We start from the raw sequence: 23928 nt of genomic DNA on the forward strand, positions 1-23928 counted from the left end.
AAAAGTCTTCAGAGGGGAAATCACAGCCGCACTTCATTAAAACGTAAAATGAATGAAACAAAAATAAAGAGTTGGCCAATCAGGAGAAAAAACAATTCTCTATGCATAGTGTACCAATGATATTCAACAGTTTATACGAGAGCCGCGTCTACAAACCAATGCACAATGAGTTTTGCGTTTGCCCAGTCAAAAAAAACCCGCTGCTCTTTGCTAGTTTAGCCAATCCGGCAGCAGGTGAAATCTGAGCAGGGTGCGCCATTTTAGTGCGTCTCTAGCCATCCGGCAAGATGGCGGGCTTGCTTTGTCTACCTGGATCTGGTTAATTCAATATTCCTGTTTTTTTTTCAGTAGAAACCGGTGAGATTATCTGAGACATCAACTCCAATGAGAGGCGAAGCGCGCCCCTCGTGTCTTCGATCGGCGAGAGATGACCGCAGAGATCAGGAGGTACGAGTGAAACTAAAAATTGGCTTATTTATTATGTGGGCCTTTTTTCTGTGGAAACCCAGTATAGAATGTTTAGTGCGCACTAGCGTTATATGCATTAGCACCGGTGTTGCACTTATCGTGTATTTTGAAGTATATGCTGGGTTCTCCTTGTAAGAACGATTGCAGGGTGTAGTTTCGGATGGAGGGTTTCGTTTCAGACACCAGTAAACTGCATTATCTTCCGTTTTATATTTTTATAACCACTTACGGTTCTCACTAGCGATTGTGCATTTTTGTTCAAGCTGCATGGTGCTCGAAACTGACTTCATTTTATATGGGTACACTATCACTCCTGCACAGTTATATTGTGTAAAGTTTTTAAAATGATTTTGCAGTGATAGGATGCAACAACAATGCATGTGCAGTATGAAGCGAACAGTGATCTCATGAATGTATCCAGTTCAGTTCAAGTCTGTTGTTTACCTCTGTCCTAGATCGTTTCAAATGATTTCTTAGGTTTCGACATCTTCCAGGATCCTGTTGTCCTCAAAGTTATCATCAATAATGTGTCTATTTTGAAGGGCGCTCTGAAAGCGTGGTGATGCTATCAATACAAACAGTGTTTCCCCACTCCGCTTTTGCGCTTTGGGATTTGTGGGATTGCAGTAATGATCGAGCATAGATCTCCTCTAAGAATGGAAGAATAGAGAATATTTTGTGAGACGTTTCCAAGAGGTCTATATTCAGCGTTTTACGTGGGTACATAATGATTAACTAAAAGAAAATGAAGCCGTTTACTGTGGTTTTTGCGATGGTGTCGATTTATGTTTTACTTTTTTTTTAAATAACTTGGAGGCGAGAAAACCGTTAATTTTTGTGGTGTGCATTAAACTTCCGGTGCTCAGAAAAATCCGCAGCTATAACAAAAGTTGCTGTCAAAACTCCATTGCAGCGCTTGTTTGGATTTCCCTCCGAGTAAGAACCTGAGCAAGAAGATAACGCACCACGGGTTATAAATATTCATGCTCTTGTTTATAAATATTGACACCTCTGTCAATTCTTGCGTTTAGAAAGCTATTAGGATTTATGTTGAGAATATTCATTGTGCATTTGTTTTTAGAAATTTGTCATTTTTTTTTCTGACACAAAACGCTTGGCATTTCACAAGCACTGTTAGTTTTTAAAATGACCAATGGTTAGAGTTTAATACATTGCACTTTTAAAGATGTACATAATAGACTACAAAGCTGACACCCTGAATTCAGCTCTTGCGTTAAAAGTTTTTTGTTTGCCTAAATGTCTCTCTGTTGAGCATGACTGAATTATGACATAATCAAGGTGTTTGAAAATCTGAAACATTGTTTCATGACGTTTATGTTTATAGTTCAAATCTAGATATTTTGTGATATAATAACTCTGAATGTAAGTAAAAAAATAAAGCATTATGGACGAATTGAGCTTTCAGCCATGGTCATCCAAACAATACGTTTATTCTGGCAGCCTGACATGTATGTCCACTGCTATAAGACGGGTTGTTTAAACAGACACATTTCCGTACTTGGTGTGATCGTTTTGCAGTTGTGGTTTTGCTGTATTAATGGACATTAAGCAATGGTAAATGTTAAAATGAACTTAAAAGTTGAAAAGTTTTAATTATTTGCTGCCAAGTTCTTCTGTGAGAAATGTCAGTATTTAACCACATGGTTATGTTGTCTCTGAAAAGGAGAATCCATTCTTAAAGACTCCACAGATTTGGAGATCTACAGTGATTTCCCGCTGCTGTGTGGTGTACTTTTTTTGTCACTGTTTCTTCTTAATTTACTGGTCACACTGCTAATTATCCAGGGACTTTGTAGAAAGTATGCATTTCAAGTATCTCTGTATTGTACAGAAACATGAATTTAACATTCATCTTATTATTATCCATTTGTTTGGCTGATGCTTTTGTCCAAAACATCTTTCATTTGCACAGCAGAGTATTTTACGGGAATAATTCAGATGACCTTGGTCAAGGGTACAACACTTGTGTCTGACCTGGGATTCGAACCCAGAGCCCTTCAGTTTCAAGTCCCTTAACCACAGTTCCACAATGCTGCTCTCCATACTTATTCTTCTGTCTGTCGTGTTAGAAAATTATGTTACACATTTACGAGTCCATAAATAAAGTGAACGTGAACAATCTTCACAGTTGTCATCCTAGAACAACATTGTGGATTATAAATGAACGTTGATACAATCCCACTTCATCCCTGAGCATGCAGAACTGTCATGACTCAAGTTTCATTCCTCGATGAGCTTTCTCTGTTGGGTCAAAAAAAACCAAAAGGGCTGTGAACTTGTGGTCATTCTACAGTAGATCAAGCCATGCAGCTTGGAGTTGGACTTCGAACTGTTATCCCGTACCTACAGTCCACATCTTGCAGTCAGATTTTCAAATGTGAAAGAAACTCTCAGAGGATGGAGTTGAAGTAATGAAGCAGAAGTCAAAGTAGCAGGTGGCACTGCTAGCTTGCAGTTCCATCAACGACTCTGGTCTCAACCAACACTGGTACTGGGAGGGTATCTGTAGCCTTGGGAAAAGGTTTTAGAAGTGTCTGGATGTGTTAGGGAACTATGTTGAAAAGTCTTGCCCACCGCTGAATCATGTTTATGGAGGATTATTTAAAAATTCACTCTATTGGCTGTAGATGCCTTATACAAAACCATTGATTGATTCCCTGAGATGGGAATTCTTAGATTTTTGTTTTTCTAATAGGGTTTTGTTAGTTGAAGTTTGATATTGTGATTACTATGGTACAGGGCTCAGTATGTTTGGGGAAAATACAATCTACTTTAAGACAAGAAGTGCCAAGCTAGAAACAGCAAGGAAGCCTACAAAAGTATGAAGAGAATTTGCGTATATTTACTGTGCGTTAAACTGCGGATACAGATTCTTTGTGTTTTATGTTAAAAGAAAATTACAAAACAGCAACTGGTTAACTCTCATTAAAAAAGGGGGCTAGATCTAGATTTTCTCCATTTTGTGATGTTTTTTCTCCATTTTGCAAAAACACAACTTCGATGATCTTTTAGAGACATTTTTAATTTAATTTTAATCCCAATGGAGGCCTCTTGTCACACAAAAAGTAATCATTTAGTTCTGTGGGTGTGTAAGGGATAAATACCGGACAATCAGTTAGTTTTGATTGGTTGCCTTGAATACTTTGTATTTGCTGCATAGTTGATCATGAGTTATGATCAAGTTTCCTATCGATTTGAATAAAAGATAAATAAGAAGCCTGGACTTTTGGCACTCAAACTAAGTTAGAGTACTAGTAAGTGTGATGGTGGTAGAAAACATTAGTGGTGTCTCTGAATAACTTTCGATGGTCTTAACTCTAATTGTGTATGTGTCTAAGATGTCTTAAAACTTTTGCTCAGCAAAATTAATCAGACGAAATGTGGAGAAAGCTGTAATTTTAAATGTGTTTTTTACCAAGAGCAAAGCTTGATGCTGTCAGATGAAAATATTTAAGCAGGATAAACCCACTGTGGTTAAAAGGTTCCAGACCATGGACCCCATTCATCACTTGTTTAAGAGAGCTTTCACACCCAATTCATTTGGGATGGCTGGCTTCAGATTTTGTTTCTTTCAAACTCAGATATTCGAGCTTTTTTTTCCCCAACTGCTTTCATGACAGAAATTTTCAAATAAACTAAAGATGGAATTCTAAAGATTTCAAGTTTGGTTTGCCGGGATTTTTGCAGCTAGCTTTAGCGCAGTGATTTCTTTTCAAGCGAACCCGATTGTCTTAATCTGTGTAAATTAGTATTATTATTTCTGTTGCCTCTGTAAATTTTAGGCCTAGCAGAGTAAAAAATACAAAATGCAGAACTGCTTTTGAATAACAGTAGCAGTCCCTAACAGTCCACTTATCAGTCATACTTTTATTGAAATATTGCCATTTTGTAAAGATGTCTGAGAGGATGTTTGAGGGTGAAGGTGTGGGTCAACGTGCTTGAATTGCTTTTACAGCAGAGGAGCAAGCCAAAGCAATGATGTCATGTGTTAGGATGAAGTTGTGTGGTTGACTACATCCAAGGACTAGATAAAACAAGCATGAAAGTATTGTAATAACCATGTGAAGTGTGTTGGCTTCTGCTTATCTCTTGTAGCTGTGGTCTTTGAGACTCTTATTTTTGTTTCATTGTTTACCACTGTGTGGTTTTGCAAAGAATAACATTAACTGGCCTTCTGGCATCTTAACTGGCATCTTCTTTTTAAAGGGTTATAGCAGTCCCATTTTCTCAGATCATTTATTAAACCTTGGTAACAAAATACATTATTTGACGTTATAGAAGAATGTTACAAATTTGTATTGGATTAAAAGGGATGTGTTCACAAGCCTGCTTCTTTACAATGTAATAAGGCTGCATCATATCACTGGAAGTTTTGTTGCCTCTTTCTGAATTGCAGAACCTGGTGCTGTGCATACTTGTAAATTGGAAGTTTTACAAGTTACTGTGTACATTTTACATTGAAATGCACTCACCAGTGCTGATTCTTTCTAACCCCAAAATATAAAAATAGCATTTAGTTTCCCCTGTGTAGTATTTATATCATTGTTATGGCATTGTAATTGGTTAAAGGTTTAAACAAAATGTATACTCTTATAGAACAATTTCAATAAAGCCTTGGTTTGAGGCAATGGCTGGTTTGAGACCACTGTGATGGGATGATGTTGTTTAAAAGATAACTTTTTCTGGGCATCTGGACAATTGCACATCGGAGTTACTCAATAGAAATCAATTAACTTCAGCAGATCTCGTTTCAGTTTAGTACCATCTTCACGGAATGCTTTTGGAGACAGGTTATGAATTCACAATGAAGTGGAGAGAACTGTATTTTTACCAGATGTTCTCCTCTCTTGCACCTTAAATAACCTGTTCAACAGTTTGCCCCAAGTCATAAAATCATAGTTAAATGGAAGGGAACACAGTATATTACAGTATCTGTTATCTTTTAAAATTAATGTGCATATTTCTTTTTATTTCTTCACCCAGATTATTTTTGAACTACAGATATTTCATATCATTAAAACGTGATTTCAGCTTCATGTGGTTAGCTATTGCAAAAAAGTGTTTTGGTTTTCAATTTGTATAATGGCATTCCCGGCTACCATTAGGAATTTATCCTTTATTCTCTGTAGTGAATCAATTTCTTGCTTTTTCTAAAACTTTTGCTGTTTATGAGGTTGTAAAACCTCCTTACTCAGACATGCTGCTGGATGCATTGCCATGGTCTTTCTGTAGTTGTGGCTACAAGAAAAACGAATAACTCTGCCCATTGCCTAATGGACCTAAGCAGGTTTTGAATCTGTTGTCAGGCTGAAGTTTCTTGGCTTGGTTCTGTTTCAGCTTGGTTGTTTGCCCATGTTGGGCGCACGAGGTGTTACTGTAAAACCTTCCTGATGGGCCAGCTCTATGTAGCATGGCAGACAGCCACATCACCTTGTACAGTGTGCAATACAGACGGGCTCAGACCTTACAGCAAGAATCCAGGGAAACAGCCAGTGCATGGAGTCTGGAGCTTCGGAACATAAGGTTTTTAGGAGATTAATCAAAAGTGACACCATCGGTGGGTATTACTAGCATGAGCATATCAGATGTTAAGTTTCTCTTTTTATCTTGAATGAACATTTATACATGTTCTAGGAAAATTAAAAGTCCGCAGATATGCGTCAGTAGATGTATTGCAAAAGGAGAAACTGAGAAATTGTGAGGTATTCCTGAAATGGTTTTGAAACTGTCCTTGCCCAAGACTGTTCATCTCAAAGTAACTTTGTGATGGTGATAAATACTTAAATGGTATACTTTGGGCTTTGTCTTTGTTGTTTTCTTGCTCCTTTCTTCTTCTAATACAGAGCTTAGTGGAGGCTCTGGTGTCTTGTCTGAACATTGAATGCAGAAGACCAGTTGTTTTCCACCTACTGTATGTGATTCAGACTTGCACCACCATATTGTCTCCAGCTACTGCCCTCTTGAATACCCCCCTCAATAATTGAGGCCATCAACCAACTGATGATAGCCATTCCAAGGCCTCCCTCTCTTCATCCTCTTCCTCTTCCACACTCAAAGGAAAGTCAGTTTTGAGGCAAGACTTGAAAGCATCAGAAGATGTGCTGTAATATGGTCAGGACGAGTATCCCAAAGACAAGGTGTCACTGCTAGGAAAGCTCAGTGCCCTAATGTACCATGTGAAGTCCTTGAACATTGAGGAGTCTAGCCAGTGGAACAAAGTAAACAAACTGGGACATGAGTCGACAGTAACTCTTCAAGCCCGTGGTCAGGAGACAGACCATGCAGTGCCTGGTAGGTCAACTGGAATTTCAATCCTGTAAGAGACTGGTAGCCAGTGCAGGTTGTTCAGCATAGGAGAAATATGTTTAGATATTTTAGACTTGGTCTGTATCCACTCAGCACAGTCCTGGGCATACTGTAGTTTCTTGGATGACCCAGCAAGTGAGGCATTGCAGTATATAGTAAATATTACCAGGACCACGTTATCAAGTTTTGAGGAGATGCAAGCATGAACTAATTTCTCAGCATTGGTAAGAGAAAGAATTAGTTTTAAACTGGAAATGTTTCAGAATGCAAGAAGGATGTGCTCTAGACTTATTTGAAAGATAGGGTAGAGTCAGAAATCACCTTAAAGTTTTTAACAGAATGTGATGGAACATTTTTTGTATCACCCAAAGTCAGTTTTAGACAATTCTATTTTGAGACCTGAAGGGGAGAGCCAATTAAAATCATCTTGGTCTGATGCTTGTTTTTTAGTCTTGTTTAGTTAGCAACACTTTGGAGTCATTCACAACTGTATGTCTCCTAGACATTTGATTAGCATAGAACAAGTAGTTGGAGAATTCAGTGATGCATGCAGGTAGATTGGATTATCGTCAGCATTGGACACCATATTTTTTGTAACCTGGCCTAAAGTCCATATTGAAAAGATAAGGGTCAAAGGACTGAGCCCTGAGGGACTCCAGATCTAACAAGGGCAGGATTGCTTTTTAAAGTTGATATGGTTAACAAATTGTTGTTTGTCAGAAGGAAAGACTTACACCTGTCTAATGCTCCTGTCAATTAATTAAACTGCCATGCTTTACGGTGTCAATGGCCGCGGTAAGATCTAATATTAATAATTACTACTATTAGTAATAGTACTTTAACAACTAACTAACTCTTCTTTTCCTGGTTTGGGATAATCTGGCATTGTTAGTTATCTAGTCACCTTGACAAATTATACCAAATTAGGAGGCTACATAAATACTAGAAGCAATAGATTATTTGAAATCTTAAATGGGAAACGCTGAGCTAGAAGAGGCTGTGAAGAAGACTTGGGTGTAATACTGTATGCCAAAATAATCATTCCTCTAATCAATGTGGGTAAGCAATTAAAAAGGCAAAAAATGTTGGGCTATATAGTTAAATGTGTAGAATTTAAATCAAAGGATGTGATGTTAAAATTGTGAAATGCACTTCTAAGGCATCATTCAGATAATGTACAAATTTGGGCACCACATTCTAAGAAAAGATAATGCTGTTCTGGAATTGGTCCAGAGTGAGGCAACACGATACATTCCTGTGCTTAGGAGAGTCTGACACTGAAGGAAATGAACCACATTATGGTTTTGTAAATGCTGTCCAACCATTTCTCTCCCTTCTGCTGGTCAGGTGACTAAGGATGGCAGGTTATCGTCATTGCATTCTGGAGAATGTTGTTCAGATGAACCACCATCTTGTCTGAACATAACTGCCATTTTACAAAGGTGACCCAATGTCATTTGAAGAGTACAGGATTGTCAAAAATAAATACACTATTTCATGTAGTTAATAAGCCTGTTTAGTGAGACAAAATGTAAACTGTTGCAGCTAAGTTCAAGGCAATGCAAATGTCTTTTGACTGTTTATCTTTTTAGAAGAATGTGTTCCCTATAATTCTTGGGTTTTGTAAAATTTGAAGATCTGCCATCAAGCACTACAAAGATGTTTTTTCGTTATGCTAAAGCATGGTAATTTCAGAATTCTAAGTGTACAATGAGGAATATTTGGCAGTTGTATGACTTCATGACATAAGAAAGCATCCTGGCCTCATCTAGTTTTGGACCGTGCAATTTTTCTATCAGGTTGGCTCATAGAAAAAAAAACAGTGACAGAGTGAACATGGGGGCCATACCCAAAGATTGGAGCAAAACAAAAAAAGGGAACTTGCACTGTTCCTGTTCAGCACCTTCATGGAATTTGTCAGAAGGCCTTAGGTTGGGGAGATATTTGGCAAATGAAATGTAACATCGGCAGTGTAAAGTGATCCATGAAGGGAGCAAGGACATGTACGGCATAACCTATAGATGATTCTGAGCTATAAAACATTACTTATAATAAGGGATGTGTGTTTATGTAGGTCCCTTCTATGTGCGTGGAACAGCAATTAATATAGAGGGCTATAAAAATATATATTTTAAATCGGTGGCTGTTAGCTGTACATCCACGCTGTAGAAGCGTTAGGACATTGTTGCCTGATTTTGTCAAACCACAGTAACAGAATCCAGAATAGTTTCTGATCTCGGAAGCTAAACAGAGATGGGCTTGCTGAGTTCTGGGATGGTGGATCTCTAAGAAGAATGAGGTTGCTGCATAAGTGTTGTTGGTGGACCAGAATTTCTGAACCAATACACCAGTATGGTGACAAGACACTTCTTTCAGTACAGTGATGATTTCTTAAAATAAAAATTTTAAACCAAGATCCTCATTATGTTGTCAATAAAGATCCCATGACAATGTTAACTCCTGTTTCTTAGCTAAATTCCATTTTTGGCTTGCAGCACATAGCCTAACTAAATGAAAGCTAACCCACAGAACTTCTTGAAGTGTAACAATAAACATGAACTCAATTTTCAATTCAGTGTTTCAGTTACTAAGAACAGGCTGCCTTTCTTAAAATGAGTGGTGGGTGTCGGGAGCAAGTTTCTCAGCCATGTTGCTGAAGCTGAGTACCTGTTGGCCTTTAAGAAACAATCAGTATAATTCTTGAATTAATAATTTTACTAGCAACCAAGCAAGAAGGGCCAAATTGCCTCTCATCTCCCTGTTAATGTTTCAGAGGCAGCAGCTGGATTGTACCTTAACGTCAGCTTTACTTCTGTTACTCAAATCTTGGAAGGTTCTAGAAGTACAGAATTTAAATCTGATTCCAACCTTGATTCTTTCTTTTCAGTAAGAGCAAGTTAAATACGTTGGTGAAGAAACTGCATGAATATCTCGCCCATTCATCAGAGGAATCTGAAGAAACCAGTTCACCTCCAGCTCCTGACAGATCACTGGGTAAGAGGACTGAAACAGTAGGGGCAGTGAAGTGAGGGAGATGTGGTAACACTGGGGAGATTAAAGATTGATTACTATTTAAGTATACTGCAATGTATTGATTAGAGTGGTATAGAAATTGGTAAACTAGGATATATGTAAAGTACCCGACAATGTTTTTCACTCTACTGGGACCTTTTCAATCTGGAGTTGAAAGTTTTTAAATCAACTTAATGCTATATCCACACACTGTACGACACCTGCCTATTTGACCTGCAGATCTTTTGACATGCTGTGAACATTGACAGGAGAAGAATAGTCTCTCACTATGAATACATTAATCTCTTTCGTGATCCGAATTCGGTGACACTAAGGTTCAAGCGCATACACTCAATTCCAACGCTGTCCCATTATTTTTTGGAATTACCAATGATGCACCCACATTTTTAAACTGAATATTTTACTGAAAACTCAATTTGAATGATCATATGAGTGATCATTTATATAATTAAATGGACGTAATTTGCTGTTTCCCAAAATGTGAACGATTTAAAAATTAAGGTCAGGATTATGTCCCTGTGGTGTTAGATTAAGCCTTAATATGTTAAGAGTTTTTCAGCTCCATGTTTCTTCTCATAATTATAATTTGTTTTGGGCATGTTGATACCAACCAATAATTCTTATTTTTTTATCCTAAATGTCAGAAATATTTTTTTAAAAATCAAGAAAAAAGGACATTTTTGCCACTATGGGTTATAAATGAAACTGTGCCATATGTGCTCTCTGATGTCTCCAGTATGTCTAATGTATGCATTTCTTTATTTTCACAAGGTAGTGTTTAGTTTCAGAGCTTTTCCACCAAATAATTATTGCTGCTTTAATCTGCAAGTTTTTAAGACTGTGGATTGGGAACAGTGTAAATGACTGGGCAGTTATAAGTGTGCAATTTAGAAATGCAGTCTGTATTTTTATGGTTCAGCATATGTGACCAAGTTGTTTAAATGCTTGCACTTTACAAACAATATTATCAAACTACAGTAATGAAGGCTGAAATCTGTACTCCATAGATCTTTGGTGTAAAACGGGTAATGAAATATTTCAGTAGATATAGTAGCCATGTCCCATCAGCTGCTATCATTTGTTGAGATGAAATGGTCTTTTATGAGATATCAAAGAATGGACTGACTGGAGTGCATGCATTTCTTTGCATTAGTGTCTTAAGATATTGTGTGTGCACATTTTTATCAGGTGCAGGGTAGGACATCTAAGTACATTATGCTGCGATACATACAGTATGTGTTCGTGCTCAGTAAACTTTAAACTCCAGGCCTCCTGCTGCAACTAGAAATGAGTGTAACTAAAGTATGTTTTATGCTTCTTTTTGTAAATACATAAATATAACATTAATACTCGGCTCTTCAAGCAACTTCATGAGCTTAGCACTCAGGTAATAGGACCGTTCAGGTGGTGACTATCTTAATCAAGGTGAAAAATGTATGTCTAGTCGAATGCCTTGTCACAAACTTGTATTTATTTTTTTGTTGTGTACCAGTAGCAATTGTGTAATATTGCTGATTTTGGTTTATCTAGTATGGATGGTCGTTTAAACTAACAATAAGAAACGGCAACGTTCTGCACAAAGTAAGAATTAGTAGGTCTGGGATCAGAAAAAGGCAAATGCTGAGAACAGTAGTTTGGCAATATAAGAACAGTATCAGTTTGTGCATTCACTGGAGTGTTTGAAAATGGTAACTGAAACAGCAGTAGCAATTATAATATTTGAATGATTTTAAAATGCTTACTAAGAAATGTCTATATAATAATTAGAGGTGCCCACAGGCTAAACATTAGTATAACATGCAACAATATATATGCAGACTTGCGTAAGCAAGTAACTAGACAATTTCCAACAGGTGAAATATGTTGATCTGAACGATTTCTGAAAGTAAAGGCTATGACAGGCTATGAGATTTGGTGTTCTAGGTGATGGCCTGGATCATGGAAGTAGCTGAATGCTCTTATAATTTTTCTTCTCTTATAATTTGTGACCTGTGATAATTACAATATGACCTTATTTTGCAAAGCATTCACTCCTTTTTTTAAAATCACACAATGATTTCTACTATGTTTATGTAGGCTTTGATGTGGTGTGACAGCTTGTGATGAAATGCCTGATAACCAATGATAGTGTAGTACAGTATGCCAGTGTTCTATTGTATTAAGTAGCATTTCAGATTAATAGAAAGTTAGCAATTAGAATGTAGATTTTGCATGCTACACCCACCATTTGTTTTCATAATTTACAATACCATGTGTCCATGGTATCCAGTAACATTTTATACACCTGTTTTATGGAGTTGATCTCCATAAAACTGGTGTTTTATGTCTATATCTTATAGATGAACAATGGATATAGACCATTTTATTTAGGTCTATATCAATTGCTCCCTTTTCAAAGATGGTTGGAAATTGAGACCAAAAATGTTTAATTTCCACAGTTTTCTGTTACAGGAGCTGCCAGGTTATTGGATATTGAACTTATTCAGGTGCACTGAACTACTGTTTTTTATCCACAGGTAAAATTAACAAGAGTTTAATTAAATTGCACAGAAAGGACCAAGTCATGGAAGAGGTATGTTATCATGGTTTTCTCATGTTTTATATATAATTTAGATTTTTAAAAAGATCATTTTTATGTAAACTTTCCATCTGAAAGTGAAACAGTGGTTACTTACCAATTCTAATGAAAGCGATCTAAAGAATAGGCGCCAACACCCAGTCCTCAAATATGTCATAACTGTTGACAACCTGTCCAATGTGAAGCCTGCTTTTTATTAACCAAATTACTTTATTATATGTGTAGTTAAGGGTGAGTAGCAGAGTAATGTTGATAGCACCTGGGAAGTTTTCAAGTAGCTTAACTCATGAAGATCTTCAAGTTAAGGTTAGGTGAATCCCACTTTTATGATTTCCTAAGTTCAAATGGTGTGATTAAATGCTGCTGAGATAAAGGTGGTTCAGAACTGGCCAGGGTCTGTGTAGCATCCATGAATGTGTTGGTTTATAGTCCCACACTGCAACCTGAGTTACTTGTCCTGTGCCACCTTAAGTAATCATCTGGAAACCCTCCTGTTGTATTTTTCTATTTTTTTAAAATGAGATGAATGAACCTCAGGTAATGGGGTTTTTGCTAAAATGTCAGGATAACAGAAGTATTTGTTCTTCACAAGTTGCAAGTTAAAATTGTGACAAAAGTGTGATTTCTTACTATTATGCAGTATTGTATGATGTAATTCTTAAAGGTGAAGGTAATGTTCATGAGGCTGTAAGATAGACACTCTGAGGCATCATCTAGAAACCCTCCCACAGTATTTTTTTCTCATTTACAAAAGAAATGAACCATTTAAATAAGAAAATCAATGTGGGCTCATTCTCAACATGCAGCTATTGTACCAGGCCACCACCAGTGAAACCATCAGGCCTCAGCAAAATCAAAGGATTTTACAGCTGACAGGCAGCTAAGCAACTCATGACATAGACTTAGTACAGGAAGCAACCCAGTGGGTTTAGGTGAGGAGAACAACATCTCTGAGCCATACCAGCCAGTTTTCTGAACCCGGGTCTCCACAATTTACAACCTGTACTTCCAGGCTGGTAGTATATAGTAACAACCAGTGCTGACAGATTGTGCTGTTAGTGCAGAAAGGGGGAAGAGTTCAGTGGTCAGTGTTGCGCTGGCTTCTACTGAAACATGTACACAGATTCTGGAGTTGGCAACCAGCCTGGATGGCGATTCCTGGATGGGAGAAACTTAGAAAAGTCTGCTTGCCCCTATTTTTTAGCTATTATGCTGAATATCCGTTGGTATTCAGCAGTGTCGTCAAATGTCCAACTGAGCTATTTCAGTGATCGGGCTAAATTACAATTGGGAGATCATCACAAAACTTGTCACATTGCAGAGGTCTTGGACTGAATTCTGGTTTATGTAGTCCAGCACTTAAGTGGTGATCCATTCATTGTCAAGTAGTTTGGGTCCTGGAGAGCATTGTAGTATCCCTTGTGCAGCAGCTTTTATATTGCTTCACCATTGGTGATGACGGGTCATGACGTCATCAGATTTAGTGGGCGTTGACTCGTGGCATGTTCGTCACTGGTGATCCTCTCTGGGCCCGTCAGTGGATTTATGAGAGATGACCACCAGCTTGTGTCCGAGTCCAGATATGCCTCCCTCTTGGAGCTGCAGACTAAGAGGCGTCAATGTAGGCACTCTATCACGGGGAGGCGTCAAAATGAGTCCAATTTATGGTGGCCTGTTTTGTGTTAGAGTCCCATCTCAACAGCATTCCTAAGAAGCTGAGTCAAAGGATTTAAGCAGTTCCAGGGTCTTATTTTCAGTTCAAGGAAAAAGAAAGATTGTAATCTTTCTGAATGCATAATTCTTAGCATATTCACAACCTTGGAGCTGCAAACAAAATCTTTCTCAGCAATGTTCTTCTGTAATATATACCATGAATGTGTTTTCAATCCTTAAATACATTTGATTTGTTGTAGGTAGATGGTAAGGTAGGACATATATTACAGAATATGTAAACTTGCATGCACTGCATGTTCTATGGTTCTGTGCATTTAAGTACAGTTCTGTGCATAGTAAATTAAAAAGTAATGCACAATCAGTTAGGATATCCATTAAATTACTGTGGAAATACTTGTGCCAATCTAGAAATGCTATGTAGAATTCTTAAATTTGCTGTATGATTCATGCTGTGCCACTTAACATTATTTACAATCAATTCCAGCCATGTTATTTTTTTATTGAGAATTATAATCTGGTCTGTCAACTTGGTATAGAGAGAAATATCTGGTTTAAATTACTCTGAGGTTTTTCCACATACATCCTAAATTGTATTTTAGGATGTGGAGCTTCATCAGTGTGCAAGCTGAAACTAAATAACTAGAAGTTAAATCTTATATTTAAATCTTATATTACTGTATGTTCTAATACACCCCTAGATGTTTGGATGTTTTACATAGCTTGCTGTTCACTCCTGGCACAGAACCTATTAAAGTTGCTGAGGAATAAAAGAAAAGCATCACAAAAAGCTGTCCCTTAGTGACAGTTATGTTTTAAATTTTTATTATTGTGGTACCACAGAATCTCACCCTGCAGGTACAGAAAATGAACCCATAACAGAATGGAATTGACCGGTGTTTTCCTTGCAAAAATCAATTTAAAAATAAATAGAACTCCAAGAAATGTTTATTCTAGTGTGAAGGACACTAGGCAGACTCCTTCAATTAACCAATCCAAGCAAAATAATTGCACATCACTGAAAAGTGTTTACAGTATATGTGACTTAATTTATATTTTGAATAACTTGGTTTTCCATAATTACATATCTATTTTTATTATTTTAAAGTTTGAACATAAAGCTTATTTTTTGTCCAGGGTTTTGCTCTAGTTGCTTTGGAAATTTTGCATGAAACATTTATGGCTCTGGACAGCCCAAACATTTTTCGCCCAGTATTCAAAGGTTGTTTGCAAAAATTGTGGAATGTGCTCTTCTTAAGTCTTCCGATTCTGGTGCTCTTTCTGTTCTTACTCTCCTTGAACTCAGTGCTGCTTTTGACAGTGTTAACCATGACATCTTACTTTCTAGTCTGGAGGCTATGTTTGGAGTTTCCGACATTGCTGTTATAAATGGTTCAAGTCTTACCTTACTGGTTACCGAGACTTTGTCTCTCTTGGGGGGGTTTCAGTTCTAAAGTTGGGCTCTTTAAGTCTGGCGTTCCTCAGGGCTCGATACTGGGCACCCTGCACCTTCCCAGCTGTTCAGTAATTAAGATCACATGTCTAAATTATAATTTCTGTACTGATGATACTTGGATAATGATGATTTTTATTGTGGTTATTTCAGCCTTTAAATCTCAGTTCCTGAAGTTTAGTTTGAGCTTTTGCTTGATGTTTATAATGTGCCTCAAGGCCAGGTTTTCACATGCTGTGCCTTTCTGTTTCTACAGCCTGGCAGCTCCTTGGAGAGAGCCAAGTCTCCGTCATCGTCCCGGTCAAAGAGGTTAGTTCTGCTTTCCATCGATTTCATAAAAGACAGTTCTTATAAGTGTATCCACGGTAAATTTCTATGGTTGTACTTTAGATAGATACTTTACTGATCCCGTGAGGGAAATTGCAGTGCAACAGCAGCTTAACACAGACAACACAGCCACAGTGTAATGAATGATACAATAATAATAATACAATACATACAATACAATCAGTACAGTGAGAAGTGCACTAAGAAGTGTTACTCACAGTCCAGAACACACAAAGAACAAACCAAAACAGAACAGTACACAAAAAAGTCGTATTGCACAATATGACTATAAATATAAATGTATTGCACAGGTCCCTGGCATGTATTGCACAAAAACGGTTGTAAACGGGAAAAGAAAAAGAACAGATGTATCAGTTAACTGTTTAGTCCAAAAACAGGTAACTGTCAATGTTGCCTCTGCCTAGATGCGAGGTGGATGTGTTGTACAGTTTTATGGCAGAAGGCAAGAATGACCTCCTGTAGCGCTCCCTGTCGCACCGCGGATGAATCAGTCTATTGCTGAACGTGCTCTTCATTTCTACAAGCATGTCATAGAGGGGATGGGAGATGTTGTCCTTTAGTTTGGACACCATTCTCCTCTCAGCCACTACCTCCAGGGGGTCCAGGCAAGACCCAATGACAGAGCTTGCCCTCCTGATGAGCTTGTTCAGCCTGTTAGAATCCACTGCTCTAATCCCAGAGCCCCAGCATACCACCGCGTAGAAAATGGCGCTCGCCACCACTGACTGATAGAACATATGTAGCATCTTACTACATACATTGAAGGACCTGAGCCTCCTCAAGAAGTAAAGTCGGCTCTGACCCTTCTTGTTAATGGCCTCGATGTTCTTAGACCTTTCCAGTCTATCGTCGATGTGCACTCCCAGGTACTTATACGAGTCCACCATCTCCACACCACTCCCATGGATGAAGACAGGAGTAGGTTTGACCTTTTTCCTCCTGAAATTTACTACCAGTTCCTTCATCTTTGTTACATTCAATTGCAGGTGGTTCTCCCCACACCACTCCACAAGCCTGCTGACCAGTCCTTTGTAAGAAACCAATACAAAAAATAAAGTGATTAGATGGTGGTTCTGTGCTTTGTGGAAGATATTTTTACAGTGGAAGACTTTTTTTCTTGTTCTCCATATACAAATAAATTTCACTGTGGTGGAATGTACTCCACTGGAACACATGAAAACTTCCACCTACTCACTGTTCATTCCAGATTTCCTCTTGAGACTCCAGATATACCATTTGAAGGCTGCTTTCTCTTTGCCAGGGGTTTTGTGATTTTGGGTGTTGTTTGATGTTTGCAGGTAATAGGCAGGTGAAGGTTTTGGTACAGGTTCTGAATCCAAGAGTGAGTATATTTCTAAACGCTTAAACCTGTCAAAGATGTAATTGTTTGAAGTGCTTTAACTTCTTATCCATCTTGAGCCCACAAATCTGCCTATCCTGGGGAATACCCTTGTTGTGTAACCTTCAGGACTTTCAAGAGAAATAGTTTTTTTTTTATTTGAGCATTTTGTTTATTTAGAACAGGCCCAACTGCCTTATTGTGCTGTATCTGTTGCTGTTCATGGCTTTGGCTCTGACAGAATGATTACAAATGGCAGATATCTGCATGGAAGCATCCATACAATATCCCAAACATGTCTTTCATGAAAGCAAAAGATTGTTTTGCTCATCATGCAGTTTACCAGTGTGCCCATTTTGAATCCACATTTTTGACACTTAAGAGTAGTTCCCACCAGGTGTTCGACAATACCAGTAAATACTATTGATGCTAAAAGATCATATTCTCTCCCAAAACATTGTTAGAGACAATGGCACTTCATTAAGATAGCAAACCTCTTACTGTACAGCATGTTGTACCAGAATGAATTGGAGATTAAAGAATTTGCTCATTTTAAATGGACAACTTTTGATTAACATTTTATCTATATTAATCCCCACATTAAAGATGCCTTCAGGTGTTTAACTTATAGTGACAGAGGAAGTTTTCAGCTTTAGAAGCTGAAGGGGAAAAATGGTCTGCAAGTGATTCTGTAACTTTAAACAAGTTACAGAATCACAATATATACACATATAGAAATCCTTCTAATGGTATGACTCCTTTGGGTGTGCAACAGCCTCTTCCGTCTTGTTTTAAAATTGAGCTGGTTGTGGTCTCAACCAATACACCCCATCCTAGGGGAACCTGTTGAGGTACACCAAAGTCATGGTCTTTAGTGCACCGCTTTTTTTCCCATGACTCTTTGAAATAAGTTGAATTGAGGTGTCTCTTTTCTATCTTTTTTCCTCTCTTTATGCAATGCATCGAGTGTCATTTTAACAGGGAACGTATTTTCTAACTTGAAGGCTTGTTGAGGTTCGGAATGTGTATCTGCAATGAGACAAATTTCACAAAGTGGAAAATGGAAACCATAATCGTGTTGCGTTGCTACCAGTTCTGAACTATAATAATCGGACATGTTATAATGGAGTAGGACATATAAATAAGTGGCTTGACTTCTGTATTGCACTTTGCTTCTTCATATGAAATGTAAATGTAAGTTGTCAGTGTGTTACAGTATGATCTTCCTCAGGTCCTCTTTTGAGTACTGTATTTACATCTTTCATACAGTAATCATTCTGTCAGCATTTTTGAGATATTGCAGGATACGTTTTAAAAAAATCCAGTTCAATATTCCTGCCCCACACTTCCTGGCAGAAAGTTTCACTTTAGATTATTTAACGTGAAAGATAACATTCAATTTCAAAGCTGCTGATGTGGTTTAAATGCCTAGTGTGCACAAGGCCTTTGTTCTGTCCTCTCTAGATGTTAAAATTATTTTCAGAGATTATTTTTCATTCTAGCTATAGTAACCAAATCTGGAATCACCGTAAGTGTAATTCTTAAGCAGTCACCCCATGAAATAGAAATATCCATCGGAAGGTGAAAAAATAATGTAAAAGTGGAATATCACAGGGTCAATCCAGCAGTAGTTTTGTAAAAGTGAAAATTTGTAATTAAATTTGTGAGGACTCATGAGCAGTGAGTACGAGTATATTTAGTACTCACTGGGTTAAAGTCTACAGCTTTCCATTAAATATATTGATGATAGGTACCACTTGTCTTTTACAGGAAGCCTTCAGTGGTAACTAAATACACTGGAATAGATGATACAGATTCTTCAAATGAAAGTGGAAATGAAGATACAGTGCCCAATGACAGTGCTTCAGAGTGTAAACTGGATGTAAATAGATTGCCAAAAGGTAAGATTTATTCATCCTCAAAATTTAGCCTTAATCTGTACAATCCTAAATTTCACTTTGCAAAGAACAAATGAAAGCTTAAATGATTAGCTGTGTTCACTATCATTGGAAATTACATTTGAAAGACATCAGGAATTTTGAGTACTTTAAAGGGAACCTGTTGTTTTCAAAAGAACAGTTATGAACAGAATTCTGAAATTCAATCTGTCAGGATACCACATGCAAAAGGTTGATAGTTTACCAGCAGACCAATACTCCCTCATGTTAATGACTGCACATATGTGCGTTTACACTTGTAACAATGAAATTCTTTAGTCAGCAGACCCAGCAATATTTTGATATTGATAAGAACCCTTAGTTTGCATTCAATAAAAAGTTGGAAAATTCCAATGTCTACAAAATGTATACATTTAATTAGCTCTTAATTAATAATAACCTTAATTATTTACAGTTGATTTACAGTAAGCACTTTGCAATATTAAGATGTACCTAAACTAGTTGCAGTGCATCAAAAGTTCGGAGCTCTGAATTATGGTTAAATTAAATGGCTTTTTGCTCTGCTGTATTGGGAATATTTGAGTTTCCCATGTAAACACCATATTTAAATAACATTAAGCTTCTGTTGGAATACTGGGGGTGTGACATTCCGCAGAAGTTCTTTGAATACAGAGCTGTGTAAAAAGCACCTTACAGATATTGCGTATATCCCAGGGTTTTCAGAGGTGAAAACTAGAGATGGGAGGGGGGGGGGGGCAAATTGCAAAAAAGGCCCCACCAAGAAAGAAACACAGTTTGTAACTATTAAATTACATACAAAACCGTACTCCTTCATGTATGACCATGGTCATGTGGGAAGCTGCTTTGACAAAATATGCTTGTGTGTTATAATCCTCATGCTCAATGGACACAGGGTCACCAGTATAGATATTGATTATTTATTGTGCCTGGTCTATCATAAGCTTTACTCTGGCCAGTCTGGGTCCTACTCTGTCAGGTTCCCAGTCCTGATTGTACAGTATTCCACCATGGTGGACTCTTTGGTAAATATTTTATGGAGGGTACCTTGTCTCTGTTTTTTATTGATGATTAGAATGATCCCATTTTACACACAACTACACCTACATTATGAGCTATATCTACAAAAATTTTAAAGTATTGGCAGCATTAATAACCCTTTTTAGAGTTTCCAGGCATATACTTGTTTTCTGCTCACAAATAAGTTGCTTTAACTGTTGGGAACTTGTCAGGGGATTCTATTTAAAGGTTTGAGAGCCTCAATCAGATCCTCTCTTAGACTTCACATCAAGAGACTGAATATTTCTGCCTCTCTGCATAACCGTACTCCTCAAGCCCTGCGATGAGTCTTGTGGGTCTTCTCCACCCTAGACAATGAGAGTGAGGTGTGGAAAAGGAGGTAGCAGAAGATAATCACAAAATCTCTCTCTCTGAATTCCACTCAGGAACAGTGGTGGTTCAGCCAGAACCTGTGTCAAACGAAGTGAAAGATGATTTCAGAGGCCCCGAGTTTAGAAGCAGATCTGGCAAACCTAGACCAGAACTCTCCAAAAAACGAGGAGGTGAGTAGAGCTATGATAACTGAGTCTTTTTTTAAGGGAATACATACCCGTAAATGCAAGAGGGTATTGGTCTTCATTTTCTTTCTGGGGATTTTCTTTCTTTCTTTCTTTCTTTCTTATTTTTCAGGGATTCATAATCTCTTACAATACTTCTTATTTATGTGGTAAAGTATTGGTATTTATTGTATAATGAGCTCTGTAATAATTCCATTTGAAATACACAAACCAGCCATCCTCTAACTGGCCAATCTGTCCCTAAGGGCTGTATACTGAAACAATTCTAATCATCAGTCCTAATTTAGCCTAATTTGTTGCATGTGGTATGCTTTTGTATTTAATAATATTTTGTGTGTGGTGACATCCTGGCTGAGTTGCTGTCATCCCTGCACAGATGTTCCTGATTGGAGGAGCTTTGGAATTCAGATAGTTGATTAGAGAGATACCTACAGTTGATAGTTACACAGCTATTTGTAACATGCAGATGCATTTTAAAGGCTTTTCAGTAAAAATATTAGCTGTGCAGATGTTTAATGTATCCACTTTGAAGTTCAGTCCAGTGTGAAAATTTCAAGGTGCTTCACATGAATATAACTTCAATCCACAAGCAATGCACTATGCTGAAGGAATTTAAAAAGACAAACTTAGAAGATCATCAGGCTGCCCTTTTCTTTTCTCTCAGCTGTTTATAGTGCAATCATAAGAAATGTGCCTGTCCTAAACACAGATGATTTAAAAACATGCTCCTAAACGCTTTCTGATTCATAAAGCAAACCTTTCCTGGTAAAAGTCACATCTTTTCTGGTGTATCTCAGCCTCCACTTGACCACTATAAATATGATTCAAAGCATCTGGTCCAAAATGCCATCTTTGTTTAAGATGCCCACCTGCATTATTTTTATTTTTAACAGACGAACGTTTACATGGAATTGTCAGCTGCACCGCTTGTGGACAACAAGTCAACCATTTCCAAAAAGATTCCTTTTTTCAACATCCTGTGCTTAAAGTGCTTGTTTGCAAGGTAGGTTTATGAGTAGTTGGAATGATTGTGGCACACCTGCTGTCATCATAATGTGAATACCTAGAGGGCATCTTTCAGTTAAATGGGAACTAAAGGACAGTTTCTCAGACCTGTTATTAAATCTCAGTAACAAAGTCAATTCATTGGGGGTGTAGAACAAATTTACAAATTTATAATTCAGCACAAAGTCGTGAACTTTGTGAAAGTACTGTATGTCACAAACCCCTGGTCTCCCCACGGACAAGAGTTCCCACAAATTGATGTGAAGCAGCCCCATCCTGTTCCCTAGTCACTGTATTGACTGTTATGTTATGCGATGTTAGAGTAGATTAAGTACAGGTAGTGCAGCAGATATTTCACTAAAATAAATTTCCAACATGACCTGCATGCAGAGTTAACAAGTAAGTTCCATTTATTTGCATAACTGTCTTGAGGTCTAGAGCAATATTTCTATTGGGTTGAAAGAGATGTGTTCACAAGCCTGCTTGCTTACAGTGTAATAGGGCCGCTTCACACCATTAGAAGTTTTGTTGCCTTGTTCTGAATCGCAGAAAATGACGCTGTGCACACCTGGAAATTTCATCTATGATTTATGTAAATTAGTGGTTTTGCAAGTAACCGTACATTTTGCTTTGATTGCGATTGAAAATGTACTCATGGATTCTGATTCTGTCTAGCCTAGAAATATAAAAATAGCTTTGTTGTTCCCCTTTAATTTGCACAGTGGTCGAAACCTCATTACTTGCCCTTTAAACTGTTTTGTCACAATTTCTCATGCTTCTTCTTTATAATCGGAATATTGTAATGTGCTGATTGTTGGATGAGAACACATTTTAGATTAGATCTTTTAATTCAGTTTAATTAAACTAAAAACCCAGACCATAAATGAACCAGGATATAAATGATTAAATGTTTTAATATAGGTATCGAGTGTGAAAAGATTTCTGTAGGATTATTGTACATTGGCCTCTAAAAGAATCTTACATTTTTATTTTATAATACTACACAATATAAATTCCATTAATTGTAATTACTAATCAGGTTTACCTTATATTGTGGCAGCTATCACAAATGTATAAAGAATTCCCTAGGTAATTTGTTAACTATTGTAATTAATTTTTGTTTGTGGATTTAACATTAATGCTTCACATTACATTTTAAGTTTTGTCCATGTTAAGCTGTGGGGACAGAAATTCCCCAGATTTATATATCAGAATTTTATGTTGATGCTAAAAATATCTTTTGTATGTTTGTAGGCCTGCTTCAAGTATTACATGAGTGATGACATCAGTAAAGATGCCGATGGGATGGATGAGCAGTGCAGGTAGGATGTTACATATGTAAAATACAGTGCTAAAAGAAGTAGAGCACAAGGAGATTAGCATGCATTCATAAAATCATGTACAGTTGCATGTGGGGAAAATCCCAGCTGAGTGGAGGTTGTGTGAGTAATATTCTTTGAATGTGATCAACAGTTTTTCTGTAATTTTGTAGCAGCTTCACGTCTCAGATGCTTCACACAACACCTTTTCTAGCTCTGAGGCTGTAGAGCATTAAAATTTAACCTGTAAATTCCATTTGGAAACCTTGTATCTTGAGCTTGCCTGCTCAAACTGTGCAGTATGAGGGTGAATTATATGAAATGTGTTTTTTAAACTCTTTCTCAGTCCTGTTACTATAAGTATGAAGAAGACAAATTCTCATTTAAGATTTTAAACTGTATTTTACAGTTTAGTTGAGTTATTGTTACTGCAGTATGTCCAAAATTCAGCAGCCAGAATCCTGACCAGGTCTAGTGCAAGTGATCAAGTTACTCCTATCCTGGAGTCCTTGCACTGGCTTCCTGTCAAATTCCGTGTGGACTTTAAAATCCTCATGCTCACCTATAAGGCTCTGCATGGCTTGGCACCTCAGTACCTGTCTATTATCGCCTTACTCCCCACCTCGCAAACTTCACTCTTCTAATTCTGGTCTCCTAACTGACCCCCAAGCCTGTCTACATTGTATGGGTGACAGGGCCTTCTCCTATTATGCCTCAAACCTCTATACTCTCTGCCCACGGATATCAGAGAGTCACCTTCTCTAAACTCTTTCAAATCCAGACTCAAAACCTTCTTCTTTAGAAGAGTCTTTACTTAACTGGTTCCATTTTTCACCCCTCTGCTTTTCTTATTACCACCATCCATGGTCTCCTCTGTGTATTGTAATTGTGTTT

General features: G+C 37.5%; 1 protein-coding gene across 1 annotated transcript in view; it reads left to right on the forward strand.

Annotated features, from left to right (window-relative positions):
* The first annotated feature begins 248 nt into the window (after positions 1 to 248).
* The window catches only part of atrx (ATRX chromatin remodeler), a 106936-nt gene continuing 83256 nt past the window's right edge, over positions 249 to 23928 (forward strand). Inside the window, exons 1-8 of the mRNA XM_088649005.1 lie at positions 249 to 447; positions 9683 to 9789; positions 12345 to 12400; positions 15787 to 15839; positions 18988 to 19118; positions 20579 to 20695; positions 21604 to 21713; positions 22970 to 23037. Coding sequence (XP_088505131.1) covers positions 428 to 447; positions 9683 to 9789; positions 12345 to 12400; positions 15787 to 15839; positions 18988 to 19118; positions 20579 to 20695; positions 21604 to 21713; positions 22970 to 23037 — 662 coding nt within the window. The 5' untranslated portion in view covers positions 249 to 427. The remainder of the gene's footprint in view (positions 448 to 9682; positions 9790 to 12344; positions 12401 to 15786; positions 15840 to 18987; positions 19119 to 20578; positions 20696 to 21603; positions 21714 to 22969; positions 23038 to 23928) is intronic.

The sequence above is a fragment of the Lepisosteus platostomus genome, chromosome 10 (genome assembly GCF_059453375.1).
Source record: "Lepisosteus platostomus isolate fLepPlt1 chromosome 10, fLepPlt1.hap1, whole genome shotgun sequence".
NCBI lineage: Eukaryota > Metazoa > Chordata > Actinopteri > Semionotiformes > Lepisosteidae > Lepisosteus > Lepisosteus platostomus.